At 46.6% G+C, this 14,649-nt stretch overlaps 1 protein-coding gene across 1 annotated transcript; it reads right to left on the reverse strand.

The window, feature by feature from the left end:
- Positions 1-772: 772 nt before the first annotated feature.
- Positions 773-14,288, reverse strand: thbs1b (thrombospondin 1b). The gene is made up of 23 exons (XM_084483960.1): positions 14,159-14,288; positions 13,861-13,950; positions 13,059-13,618; positions 12,710-12,785; positions 12,513-12,596; positions 11,732-11,841; positions 11,156-11,281; positions 9,862-9,958; positions 8,813-8,986; positions 8,315-8,491; positions 7,879-8,052; positions 7,638-7,780; positions 7,327-7,479; positions 6,886-7,104; positions 6,687-6,794; positions 5,832-5,991; positions 5,422-5,540; positions 4,025-4,259; positions 3,541-3,768; positions 2,853-3,124; positions 2,666-2,763; positions 2,424-2,563; positions 773-2,297 (listed from the first exon to the last, which is right to left on the reverse strand). The coding sequence occupies exons 2-23, from the start codon at positions 13,925-13,927 to the stop codon at positions 2,290-2,292; spliced, it is 3,528 nt and encodes a 1,175-aa protein (XP_084340086.1). The 5' UTR covers positions 13,928-13,950; positions 14,159-14,288; the 3' UTR covers positions 773-2,289.
- Positions 14,289-14,649: the final 361 nt, after the last annotated feature.

A 14,649-nucleotide genomic window follows, 5' to 3' on the forward strand; every position in this document is an offset into this window, starting at 1 on the left:
AGCTCCCGGGCAACATGATTGGTTGAAAGGAATATGAAGAAAAGAAAAGATTTAATATGAAGATAAAACCAGATTTAATTTTCCATCAGACTTTAGATATGAATCTAAAGTCTCATTTGTGAGAATATGGTTTAATCATCTTGCTCAAGGATGAATCTGGGAATGAGGGTGGATTTTAGCAATCAAACCCAAGACCCTATCAGTTTGGAATGAAATAATTTGGTCTATATTGCATAATGCAATACGTAACACATAAAGTTACAGTCTTCTCATGTAGTTACCTGTGTAGTTACTCACAGTACAGTTACTTAGTGATGGTTTTAGCGAACTTAGTGAAAGATTCAGATTTCTCTATGGAGGTATTACTGCTATGATTGATACACAATAAAACGAAAGACCAACAGCAAAAACGAACAATACATACAGAATTTAAACAACTATTTATTGTACTTAAGTATATGTAACAAAATAATCGTTATGGATAAAAACAGCACTTTGTTTTCGTTTATTTTGTACAACTACGTATAAAAATGTATACAGACAAGCAACACTAATTATACAAAAATAATGATAGCAATGATAGACAAAAAGGAAGGGCGAGGAACAGAACATCCTCCCATCAGTGTGCAAACCGTTTATACAGACGGACGCGCTCTCTCAGGAAACGCATCCTGATAAATTATTTAAATAGCAATTATCTACACACTCACACACACATTCTATCTCTCACACACACACAAACACTCACACACACACACACACACACACACAAATCAACCTCTCACGAACAGCCAGGACAAAACGGTACGATCATTTATTTGCTTAAAAGAGCATTGAACGTAAAAAGTAATGCGGAAATCATCTATTAACTTCTCCCAGTGAACTCTCTGTTTTTCGTTAGTTGTCTCCAGCAAAGTGCCTTTGCTGGAGATGGAATTAAAGAGGAATAGGGGGTGGTGTGATGAGGATATTTCATATTTACAACTTATGCTACAGTAGCAATAGGATCTCAATAATTTCAAAAGGCATATGAAAAAACGGTATGAAGGCTTTCTTTTGTTTGTGGTGGGTGATCACATTTTATTAAGAAGGGAATAATGAATTATTTGCTGAACTGTAGCTGTTGGGGGTTTTGGAGTAGGGTATACTTTTCGAAAAGTATTCAAATTTTATTTGCGGCCTACATTGTAGGCAAGAGTCAATAAATTACATTTATTTACACAATAAAAAATGTCAAAGAAATACTTCCAGTAAAATGTATCTCACCCATCAGAGAGAGCTTGCCATTGTTTAAAAGGCATTTTTTGGGAGAAGGGGCCTGATGATATTACAACATACAGCTATCTTTTACAATATTCCAATCATTTTTGTTCTTAGATTTGCAAGCAGGTATTTTCTCATCTCACCCTGAGAACAATTGAAGCTGACAAACACCCGCCATTCAAATGCCCTAGCATAGCGCAAAGCCTGTGTTGAAAACGTCAAGCCTTCAGTGTCAAAACAAAAAAGCCAGCAAAGGAAGGGAGATGGATACAAACATGGGATCTCGTGGTGCCAACATGCCTATGTGCTTATAATCAGCACATAGCATGTTCACAACATACTATCATTTTCTCTCTGTTTCCAACCACACACCCAACAGTATTCTTTAAAAAAAAGATTGATCACAACAAACAGAAACACAAAGAAAAAGGAACTGCTTATTACTTTAGTTTGTATGTCCTACGAGTCAGAATCTGCAACCTTGGCAGATCAGGTGCAAGAGAGAGGATATAATATCAGCAAATCTTTGGGAAGTCTACCCCAAGAGGTAAGGTAGGACGGCACAGAGCCGAGAGGCAGGGGGGCAGAGAGGGAGAGAGAGGGGTATATAGAGGGAGGGAGAGAGGTAGAGAGAGGGAGAAAGAGAGGTTTTGAAGGACATAGTCTGTGCGGCACGGTTGCAGCGCAGATGAATGAGGTCTTTCTTAAAGGCAAGAGATCAGGACGAGCAGGGAACGGACAAAGTGTTGGTCAAGCCCTCTAGCAGACCAGGACAGCAGGGTTGAAAAGAAAGAAAGGATGGGCGAGCAGCTGTCCCTCTGACCCACTTCTGGCAATCAGTCGGTCGGTTCAAGTTACCCTGAGGCTGACCAAATGCCCCAAGCACTGTCTGTGTGTGTACATGCCGCAAGAGAGAAGGTTTATGGAAAATGAATCGGCCCACTGGTGTTTGAATCTGAATAACATATTCGAGTTCATACTTTATACAGAAAGGTGCATTCCTATGAGATCGCGCCGCCGTGCTTTTTACGCATCTGTAAACAAAACAGAAAAAAAGACACATTTTGGTGGTTAGTTCAGCCAATTCCTCATTTGTTATCTGGTTGACTAATACTGGTGACTTGATTACACACTGGCTTTCTAAAAGAAGAGACACATACCTCTGCATTCATACTTGAGGTCTGAGAAGTAAACCATCTCCTGTGAGAAGACAAAGAGACCAAGCCTTCCACCAGCATAGGTCTTGTCATAGATGCTGCCAGAGTCTGCCATGATCTTTTTACCTTCATATATAACAACTCTGTTGATGAAGAAAGACAACAACGCTTTGTCAGACATCAATAAAGAACTCATGATTGCAATCGATTGACCCGGCAGTATTTCAAAAAGGATCTCTTCCTACCTAATGTTTCCTGTTCTGGGCCTATGGATCAGATGCCACCTGTAGGCAGTGAAGTCTTTCCAGCCAATGTTCTTCGAGTCGTGCCAGAGAGTTTTCACCTGAGGAAATCAACAGAACATTAATAAGAATTGATTCATAAAATCCCCAACGTACCGGCTGTGTCTGTTTTAGAGGACATTGCCATTACCTGTCCAGCAGTGTTGCCTGTGTGCCAGAGGGCGTTCCTCAGGTGCTCTCCTGGTCCCGTGGTGGAGTTGACCACCTTGATGGACAGTCCGGAGTAGCCCTGGGCCTTGGTGGGTTTACTGGACCAGTAGGTCTGCGTGATCTGCTTCCACATCACCACATAGAACCTGGAGCTGGACTGGTAGCCAAACACAAAGCCAGCATAGTCGTCGTCCCTCTCCGTGTTGATGAAGAACGTACCACTGAAATCCACTGCGTTGAACTCATCATAACCTGGTGGATAATAAGCACAAATAGAGGCCCTTGAAGTCCTGTAGCCAAGCATATACTGCCGAATATATGCCATTGTCCCAGTTCTTTATAATGACACATGGGGAGATAACGAATCACACAAAACAAAGGACATGCTGTAGTGAATGTCACATGCATATATTCTTGCATAATTCAGCTGTGATGTTAAGTGTTGTTCTACACACTGTGTTGCTTATCATTTACGGTCCAAAGGATCGCTGCCCCTTTAAATGTCTCATGACGTATGAGCCTGACAAGGGGTTTGTTATATGACTGTGCGTGTGTTCTGGTTTTTTGCTAATTGATTAAACGAGTCACACAGTCGTGGCTCAACGTGCAAAATTGTCTCTCGTCCTTGAAAGCAATTTCCACAATGCAATCATTTGAGTGTCACTTACCCACAGCGATGCCAGGGTCACAGTTGACAGTCTGGACCAGTTCTTTGCCCTGGTGGCGAACCACCCAGTGAGGGTCAATCTGAGAGGTGCCTTTGGGGTCCAAGGGCACCATCTGGAACTTTCTGAAGTCTGTCTCACTGATGTCAAAGTTTTCTGGACATACGTCATAGATGTCGGGCACGTTGTCTTGGTCAAAGTCGTCTTTGCAAGCATCCCCACGGCCATCACCTGGGAAATATATAAAGCATACAGTCATGTTAATTATCTTCTGTCGCAGGAAAGATTCATCCGTCACTTTGGACATCTGACACTGCATGGTTGGGCTTATGACAACGAGACACTGTAATAAAGAAACCCAGTGGCCATATAGCAAGGTGCACCAATTGTGTCACTCACAGACAGCAAAATCTATGCCACGCTTGGCAAAGCCTATTTTTATGTTCTTCCTAAAAAATGCCAAAGTGCTTGAAGTTAATAGACTCACCATCAGAATCCAGCTGATCGGCGTTAGCGGCCAGTCTGCAGTTGTCCTTATCGTCTGGGATACCATCATTGTCGTCATCATGGTCACAGGCATCTCCCTTGCCATCCTTGTCGTGGTCCGCCTGGTTGGCATTGGGGATGTAGGGGCAATTGTCCAGGTTGTTCTGGTGTCCGTCCTCATCGATGTCCTGGTTACTGTCACACTTGTCGCCCACGCGGTCGTCGTCGGAATCCACCTGGGAGCGCAAGAAGGATCATTTGAAGCCATTAGGACGGCTTACTCTGACGTTAGAACAGAAGTACATAACATTCCAATGCCGCTCGGCAAGCCTCTATCTGTCGTTCCCCTCGCTTCCCAGGGTTTCATTACACCGTGTGTTGTTACGGTTCAAACCGCTCTTGTCTCTGTGATGCTGCCAAGCTCCATTTGTACAAAGTCTGTCATCGGTTTTCATCTCCTGCCAATTAAGTGGTCCATTCCACGCGCCTCTCCACGCCTCCCGCTGAACCTGGCCCAGCTTTGCTTCGTCTTACACGGCTAAACCCCAGCCCACTAGCGAGGAATGCAAGGCATTCTGCTAGTGGCCAGGTTACAAGCGCTTCTCCTTCTGCTTTGAGGATACCACCGTGTAGATCGACAGGGCGTAGAATGCAGGCAGGTGGGGAGATATGACCTTTGTCGCTTTGTCTAGCGATTGGTATTTGAATCCAAACATCACCACAGAGGCATGTGAAGAACACCCTGGAAAACGGTGCGGTTTACTGCATTTGAGAACTTTTATCACAACTGAAATCGTTTATAGAATAGAACACAAGCCGATGTGTGCCCTTATTCCTGCTTTATGTTCTGTGTCCAATTGTTCACTGCATTCCTTCTTCTCAGTGTAGCATGGCACAGGTGGACTGGATGGGCCCATGGTGTTCAGATGAGGCATGCACAAAGCCAAGGGCCAGTCCATTCCACAGCAATCATCACTCCCCGGGGCCTCTTGTCTCACATCGGCCTGGTCAGCTAACCTCAATGGCCCATTGAAAAGGACCTAAGCCCCCCACCCCCTACGCACCACCCCCCCCTCCCGCCCCTGCCCTCCGCCCCATATGCCTTATTACACTGATGTGTCCTTGAGCAGGGCCAGAGTTCAACTTCACCTACGCACTGGGGTAATGAAGCTTAGACGACTGAACAAGCAAAGAATCAAAGCTCTCTCTGTCACAGGGAAAGAGAGATGTATGCTAGGAATTAGTCGCAGGGGAAAAAGGCACTGCGCTGCAGATGTGGATGTGGAAGACAATAGGGTGTGGTAAAGTGTTTCGGTGTGTGTTTGTAAGGCAGATTGGGCGGGCGGGTAGGGGGCGGTTGGGGTTTGGTGCGGGCTGGGGTGGGTTATGTACACACACCTGATCGGGATTATGTTCCAGAGGGCAGTTATCACACATATCTCCCACTCCATCTAGGTCAGTGTCTCTCTGGTCCACGTTGTACACGGAGGGACAGTTGTCCTTCTGGTTCAGAATGCCTGGAGAGAACCCAAAGAGATAGTCAGGATAATCTACATCATGTTATCTGTGCCTCAAATTTTCCTTAAATCAAACACTCCACACATTCCTCAAACATTGTTTTAATCCGACCCAGGTGATGTTTCCTGGCCATAGTTTGTGTGAAGCCAGACATTACAATGTGTTCTTGTCAAAGTCACAACGATCCATGTCAATCACGCGCATTTCACATTTCACACACCAATACATGGTTTGTTACTTAGAGAGCCATGTTAGTTTAAACAATCATAGTGTTTAGGTGGGGAGCTCACCGTCGCCGTCGATGTCCACGGCGCAGGCGTCTCCCTCCCCGTTGCCGTCCGTGTCCGTCTGGTCCGGGTTGCTGTTGTAGGGGCAGTTGTCACAGCGGTCACCAACGTCGTCGCGGTCGTAGTCATACTGCCTGGGGTTGTACACGAACGGACAGTTGTCCTGTACCACAAGAGGGAGAAGTGGGGAAAAATACATGTGTAAGAATGAAAAAAGGTTGTCGGATAATAAGAAAAGAGGAGAAAAGACATGCACTTTTGCATGCACCAGGTGATTTAAATATTAATGGTGTCATAAATGCTTTGGTCAGGATCCAACACCAGTCTCCTGTATTGGTTCGAAATACATCACATGCACAGATGACAGACAGACACGCAGACAGACTGGGCATTGTACAGGTGGGTCCCAGGGGGGAAAACAGTCACCTTTCCCCGGTGCTCACACATCTCAGGCGATGTTAGATGCTTTCAGGTGCTAAACTTGTGGTTTCAAAATTTTTTTACGGGCCATGTGAGGATCTATTTACGAGGCAGGACCATGGATGAAAGGGAGCTTTATATTGGGGCTCTGTCTCAACCCTAACGTTGGGATTAGCGAGGAAACACAGCCGCTCCTTGAGACGCGCACCACGGTGCTGGAATTTGTGGTTTGGCTAGGACAGCAGGGCAGGAGAAAGGTTTGCTTTTCGTGCTACCACTGTGTCAAGTGAGCTTTTTTATTGGGCAGCATGAATGATGAATGTATAATCGTTCTGAAATGTCTAGTGCCTGGAGAGGGCCTTAGGGCGTGTATGTATGTAAAACCTCACGCATTACCCACACAATCAAGCTGTACAACAAACAGATTAAGGAACATACCCTATCATCCGGAATGCTATCATTGTCGTCATCGTTGTCACAAGCATCTCCAGTGCCATCCTTGTCGTAGTCTTCTTGCCCAGAGTTGGGTAGGTTGGGGCAATTGTCCTGCGGCGGGAAAAAACACAATTAACTGTTGACCAATTGCAGTTTACCATCCCGAAGTCTAACCAGTGCTAAACCGAATCTCTAGACTTACCTTTTTGCAGTGATAGGTGGCATTCTCCACACACACCAGGTCAGCATTGGGCCATCCATCCAGATCTGTGTCCTCGCCGCAAATGTGGCCGTTGCCGGCATATCCGGGCTTGCAGTCGCAGCGGAACATGGGGTCGGCAAACTGTCCCAGGTAGTTACAGCGGGCATTCTTGTTGCAGTCATGACTTCCATCCAGGCAGGGGTTACGGGGCGTGCACACCTAGAAGGGCCGCAGACAGAGTTGTTGTTTGAAGAAGGATTGGTAGCATTCAGGAATGCCAGAATACTGACATAAAACGGAAGGTACAAAACTGTCAAAATCTGGCCTTAAGGCTATGCTGCTATCGGCCAGCTCATCTCCTCAAGATGTAAACAGATATGTTTTTTATCACCTCAGGTCATAGGGGATGTACTGGCATGAAAACAAGACTGTACTTGTTACCTGTTTTTTGGCTGTGGCCTCTGCCACGCCTTTGCCGAAAGGCTGCGTCCCAGAGTAGCGTGGTGGGCAGGGCAGACAGTTGTAGCCGGGGTCTGTGTTCTCGCAGCGGTGCACTCCATTCAGCTCAAAGCAGGTGTCAGGCACCTCCTTGCACTAATACATTTTTTTCGGGGTGAGATAACAATCAGTTTTGATGGCCAGGTCAGATGGCAGATGTTGAAACATGTCAAAACATGTCAGCCCTCCACAAAAAGTACAGAAAAATGATGACAAGATCAGTAGAGGCTACAGCAAAAGCATGAATTCTTTACCTCGTCAATGTCCTTGCACTTAATGCCGTTACCGCTGTAGCCTGTGGGACATTTTCCACACTTCCAAGAGCCATTCGGGGCTGCTCCTTCCAGGAAGCTGGTGCACTTGACTCCAGCGAAGCACGGATTTGAAAGGCACCCATCTACAAAAACATAACACAACAGAACATTCAGTATTCGGACCACACATGGAAACCTGGACACCTGTTGAATCCTGAAGAAAGGCCAAGAAGACGCTCACCGATTGGACAGGCTCTTTTGTTGCACTGCTGTGTGTCCTTGGCATCACCAATGCATTCCTTGCCACCGTGCTTTGGCATGGGGTCATTGCAGAGACGTTTACGGGCCTGGGAACCACCTCCACAGGTGAGAGAGCATGTATCCCATGGAGACCACAACCCCCAGTTTCCATTGACTAATGGGGAAGGAAGAAACAAGACATGGTCATATAAATGTATTGTGTTGTCTTGCCACCCCATTGCCTTTCGCCATGTGATATCACATTCTAATAGAGAGAGAAATGTGCGGGTTCACAATGTCAAGGTGCTGCACGTCTTCCAGTGCATCCAGACGCAGAACACACTGATATATATTGCTAATGAGCAAATGAGAAGGTTCTCTCAGAATACCGGGCCTGACTTGTACTCAGTGGCTGCGATTAAAACAAAATGGCTTACTGGGACAGGGGGTTTGCTGGCAGCTCTCTGTTTGGCGGCCCTCGCCCTCACACTCCTTGCCCCCCAGCTGGGGGGTGGGTGAGTTGCAGAGGCGGATGCGGGTGATCACGCCGGCCCCGCAGGTCCCGGAGCAGGACGACCACGGAGACCAGTGGCTCCAACTGCCGTCCTGCTTGACTGAGGTCAGTGAGGGAAGACAAAGGATGAGAAATCAAACAAAAAGGTAAGGAACTGAGAAACCTGTGAAGATTGCTGCTAAATGTTATCATTTGTATGTGTTCTCCTTTTCAGTTTTTTGTTCTGCCCTACAGACTCCAACCTTTAGGAGTTTGTATGTGCAGGCGCTATGTGCTATCCCGACGTACATTGTAAGTCTTAAAAAGGTTTTTCAAAATGATCATTCAACAGGGCGGTGAACATTACGGGTGTGTTTTGCGTGTGGCGAGGATGCGTGAGGACGCGGGACTTTGGTTAAGGGCTGCGGCGGCCCAGACTCACAGCGCTTGTCGCACTCCTCCAGGTAGCAGTCGCGGGTCTGCACCGAGGTGCCCTCGCAGTGGTTGTTGATGCGGTCGCAGGAGCGGCCGCGCTGCTGGACGCCTCGGCCGCACGACACCGAACAGTGGGTCCACTCTGACCAGGGAGACCAGCCGTCCTCCGCGTAGTCGCTCGCTGAACAGGGAACACAGAAAAGAGACGTTGGGCAAAGAAAGAGACAATAAAGTAGACACACACACAATCCTACTCTGTTAAAATACCGTCGGGTATAACATTTAAAAAACTGGTGTAATGGTGCGGATTTGGATGGGAATAAGAGAGAGAGAGAGAGACAGAGAGCGTGCAAGAGAAAGAGAGAGGGAGAAGGGGAGGGTGAGAGAAAGAGGCAAAAAATGTAGGGATGAGATCAAAAAGCCAAACAAAGCATGGAAAATAAGAGGGAGGCTCTGTCCTTACACAGAGATGCCCCATTTGACGTGTTTTTCCTGAAGAAAAAACACAAACCCGCCGCACACACCACACACACACACTCTTGTAAACATGGCCTCGGGCCTACAATGACTTCAACACGGAGCCTAAGTGTGGCTGAATGCAGCCCTCCACTATTTACCTAAGTTGGAGGGTGGAGGCACCGCTGCCCGGCCTGCATACTGTTACCGGGTGGAACCTGCCACTTCTCCTTTGTGAGGAAGATGTCTCCGCTAAACCAGCGGACCCCTTTTCCATTCCACTTTAACCAATTTAGACCAATTACATCCATTCCAGCGCTCCACAGATCCAAAGATGTGTTCTTCCGCGACACAAAGCCCCAATGTTCCCGAGTGCATAAGAGGGCTTTCATTGGCCGGGGATGGATTTTCAGTTAGATCATCTCTAACATCAACATGGTTTCTCTTGAATACAAACCTTTATGTTCACATGGGGAAATAGCTGTGGTTTGTTGTTTTGTTTTTGCAAGGAAAAGTCACGTTTTGGCACATGGCGTTCAGGCAAAGTCACTTGGACAGACTATATATATATATATATGTGGGTGTGGGGCATGCACTTACGTGTTCCACAGCGTGGACAGCACTCTCCATCAGGCACTGTGGCGGTGGAACAGGGGACAAGCGGGCAGGAGATCTTTTTGCAGACTATTGCAGAGTCCTAGAAGGGGAACACGATAAGCCCTGTAAATCATGTAGCAGAGGACCAGCGCTCAGCATGTCCTGGATGACCTCCACATTGTTGGGTGAATTCCAGTTGCTGGTTCCTTCCAAACGTGACCCTGACCCTAACTCTGACCCTGGCCCTCATCGTGAACCCACCCCTAACCCTAAAATGGTGCTGTTAAAAACCGACAGAGCCAAACATTACCACACCTGAATCATCTTTTGACATCGGAAATCATGCTACTCTATAACTCTGTCTTTGATGATGTTGCTTTATGCTAATGTAAAGAAGGCACTACGGTCTGTGGTTGGTTAAGTGAACAACTTAAAATGGCATTGAGACACATTGATTGGACGCAGCTTTAGCTTCTTGTGTAAGGGACACAGATTGGATTACAGGAGCCGACATGGCAATTTAGGCAGGAGAATGAACCCACGCCCGTGCAAGCATCCCATAAACTCTCTTCAAGCCACAGCTTGTGTTTGCCTGTTTTTTCTTAATGCCAAGAAACCACCAAAATGGGCAATATTGGCTGAAAAGGGAGACCCCTGCAGTTCATGACCTCCCCCTTCAATTGCATACTGTTCCAAAAAGAAACTGGGAACCAGCCCAGAACTCAAACAATAGACTAGAGGTAATGACTGCGGCTGGTTGGGGGCCCCAAAACAAGCCAATCCATTACGGCCAGTTCAACCTTGGTTGCTTTATTCCAAGTGACTCAGAGGTAACAGTCTAACCTATCCCTGAATAAATATCTAACCATGTTGTTTATTGTCCTGGGGACAAGGAAGGAATGGTGATTACAATATGACATATTCCTTCCTGATCCTGCTTTTCCTACCCCCTGCTCGGATCCCAGCCATGTTTATGACATGCTGTTTTTTTTTACAACACCAAACCTCAGTTAAAGCTCCAACCGAGCATTTAAATAACAAAAACCTCTGTTCGCCTCGAACAGCATACACACCACACGCCTTCAAGTGTATGTGTGCGTGTTTCAATGTGTGTGAATGTGTGTGTGCATGTCTGTGTATACAGTATACAGTGTTAGCGCCTTAGTGTGTGGGTATACCGACGTACACAGGGAATGTATCGGAACATCTAGACACGGGTGTCCAACGCCTCCAACGCCGCGTGTGTCAACACTGACAGCCAACCGAGGTGGCCCGAGCACCCCGCAGCCCCCCTCACCTGGCACTTGCACTCGGTGCAGTCGTCCACGGTCCACTCCTCCAGGTTCTTGTGCACGATGCCGTTGTGGATGCACACGCCGCTGTGGATGTCGATGCGGTTCCTGATGAACTCGTTCTCCACCCTCTATAGACACAGCGAGAGGGAACTAGGTCAATAACAAACAAAAGAATGATGGGCTCTGGTTGAGATTCAGAGGGGGTTTAACACACTGGGTCCAAGATTGAACATTCAAGAGATTCTGGATCAACCGTAAAACACCTGCAGTAGTGCTGAGCTATGTGATTCTTAGGAACAAGAGACACGTCATCTCTGTAGTAGAAATAAATCGAAGAAAAAGTACACAATAAGAGTAAGAATATAAGAGTACGAAATATAGGATTCTAATATAATATTCCAGATATCTATATCTATATCTATATATATATATATATATATATATATATATATATGCACACTAGGAAATGGAAACCTGGTATAAAACCACCAAGTGGAAAAAATACAGCGCACACATGGATGCAGGAATCAAAGCCCCCCTGAACACGTGGTTTCACAGCTGCAGCTTCTCCTCCTCACCAGCTGTCGTAGTTCGTTGGGAAGCTCTTTGACCACAACCCCCAGACTCCTCAGCTCCTTGAACATACTGGCCAGGTCCTCGCAGGAGAAACCACACAGCATCTGCAGGTCTACACACGCAAATGCATGCAGACACACAACCACACAACCACAGACACACCAAAACACACGCACCATGGTCAGGGCTACCATATAAAACATCACAAATAAACATTGGATGAAATCAGGGATGTAAATTTGCTGTGAACGGTGGAGTTGGGGTCCAATGATAGGTGTTGGTCAACAGTGACTTTATTTCTGATTACTGAATGTGCTTTGGCCATAACTTGCACTATATCGTACTAATGCAAAAAACACACATTTTGCAACAGATCACAACCTCTGTAAACATTATTTTCATTTTTGATTTTATTATATTATTTTATTATTTTTGTATTTTCTTTCAAATTTTGTAATAAATGCATAATTTCAGAATGTGATGGGAACATGCCCCCTTCTAAATTGCACCAATGAAATGAGATTCTATCCTTGTCTGCGTCGGTTAAGAAGACAAGAGAAGAACAGTGTGTGTGTGTGTGTGTGTGTGTGTGTGTGTGTGTGTGTGTGTGTGTGTGTGTGTGTGTGTGTGTGTGTGTGTGTGTGTGTGTGTGTGTGCGCGCGTGTGCGTGTGCGTGAGTGCGTGCGTGTATGTGTGTGCGTGTCTATGTGTGTCTGTCTGTGTCTCTGTCTCTGTCTCTAATGAGAAGGCCACACAGGGCCTGCGACGGGCAGCCGTGTTTACCTTTCGTCTTATGGCCTGTGTATTCAGTCCGGATGGCGGAGGAGCCGTTGAGATTCTCCAGGATCATGGTGTCGGTTGGCAGGGCTGTACCACACAACAGTTTTAACAGTTGTTGAAATCTGATACGTTTTGTTATAAATCCCAGGTTAAAAAGGTTTTTTTTTTACTATTCTGTTATATCGCTGATAATTACTCACAGTTTTGGCATCCCTTGTTGCGCAGGATCGCGTCTATAGTGGTTCCGAACACAAAGCGCACGTTCTGCAGCACTCCCTGGAAGCAGCAACGTTCACACGCTTAATGTCACGAGAATTTTACCAATTATAGTAATGTGTGATAAACACAAAAAGGTGTACAACACTAAAACACATATCGGCGTACATCAGGGAAAAACAGCTTCATCGACGCTCAATTACGCACGTTTGGATACGTTTTACGCACTGGTATTTCAAAGTCATGCGGCACTTAAACCTTTCGGGGTCGACCTGTCTTTGACACTATAATACCTGGCCACTCAAACACGTCATCGACGGCATTCCTTCTCACCATGAACGTGTCCTTCACCGCTCCCTTGCCGAGCCGCAGCTGCGCCACGGCAGGTGTGTCGTGCGTCAGGATGCTCTGGATGGACGCGTCCAGCTCCGCCGTGTTCACCTCCTCGCACCCCACGTACAGCTGGACCCGGTCCTCCTGCACGAACAGTGTGATGTTCTTCCAGCGGTTGGTGGCCAGCTCCACGTCCTCGATGGACACCACCTGCTGCTTGTTCTCGGTGGAGAACACGATGTCCAGCGTGTTGGCCTTCCCGTTGGACACGATCTCGAACACGGGCCCGGAGCCGTCGCGCTTCTCCACGGTGAGCAGGCTCCCGCGGGTCCGCTTGAACTGCTTGAAGTTGAGCAGCAGGAGGAAGCCTCTCTCGGCGTGGATGGAGTCGATGATGCTCCTTAGGGAGCTGTCGGGGAGCGGCGGGATGAGGTTAGGGTTGTGGATCTTGAAGGCTGGGCTGTAGGGGTCGTCTCCCTTCACCAGGGAGACCCCGTGGTTCTTCTTGGGGACTTTGACCAGCTCAAACAGGTCGAACACACTGTTGTCGTCTCGGCTCTCTGCAGAGGATGAATAACAAGCAGTGAGGTATTTTGTCTGAAGGGGCACGTTGCCTTCTATTGTTTTCGGATGAAATGTAAATTCGCTGCACATTCTCAGAGGAGAAAAAAATAACGGAATAAAAAAACACATGCAAATGAGTTGAACTATGGAGAAATCCCAGGACAATAGATGCAGCCTGAGGAATAAGCAGGCTATAAGGAATAAGCAGGCTCCTGATGAGACACCCTCCTGAACTCACCTGCCACCCTGGCGCCCTCGCAGCTCCAGAGCATCAGGAGCAGACAGAGCCCTCCTGTCAACTTCATGGTGGGACACGACCTCGCTGCCTCTATGGACGAAACAACAACAATTAACTGTTTATTTAGTTTAAAAGTGTTTGTGCCAGCGAGGTGAATTGACATTCACACACGACACGAATATGGCCTGTTTCTTATTAACAGCTTGGAAACTGCCAATGCAAATGCGCGTGAATCCTCCCACAGTTATAGATATAGTGGGAATAAATCCTCATAATACACGCAATGATGCCAACTCACCTGCTTGATGAAAACAGCACACACATATGATAAAATCCCCAAATATAGATAGAATTCCACCAATATTCCTCCTGAAGAAGTTGAGGTTTTTCTTTGTAAAAGTCCCGATGGCAAAAGGCTCTACATGTGTTTTTTCTTTATTATAAATAGGTCCTTGCTGGTAGGGGCCGCTCAAAAACTAACATTGCAGTGAGGGGGCCAAGTGCTATTTAAATAGTTTCATGAAATTCCTGAGACGTCTTCTCGTCCAATCAAATCGTGCAAAAAAGAAAAAGGGACGAGCTTATCCTGTTGTACCTCACAGCTCGAGCGGCCGGGCGCGTGTCCGGGTGCGCGCGCCCAAAAAGAGCCAGTCGCGAAAAAAACATCACATTCCACAGCTCGGGCCAAGACCCATTCAATTAATTAATGATTACGTCAACGCTTCCGGTAACAGAGCCATCCACATAACATTTATTTTTTTATTAATAATATTTATGTTATTTCACAGA

The sequence above is a fragment of the Micromesistius poutassou genome (assembly GCF_964030765.1).
Source record: "Micromesistius poutassou genome assembly, chromosome: 19".
NCBI lineage: Eukaryota > Metazoa > Chordata > Actinopteri > Gadiformes > Gadidae > Micromesistius > Micromesistius poutassou.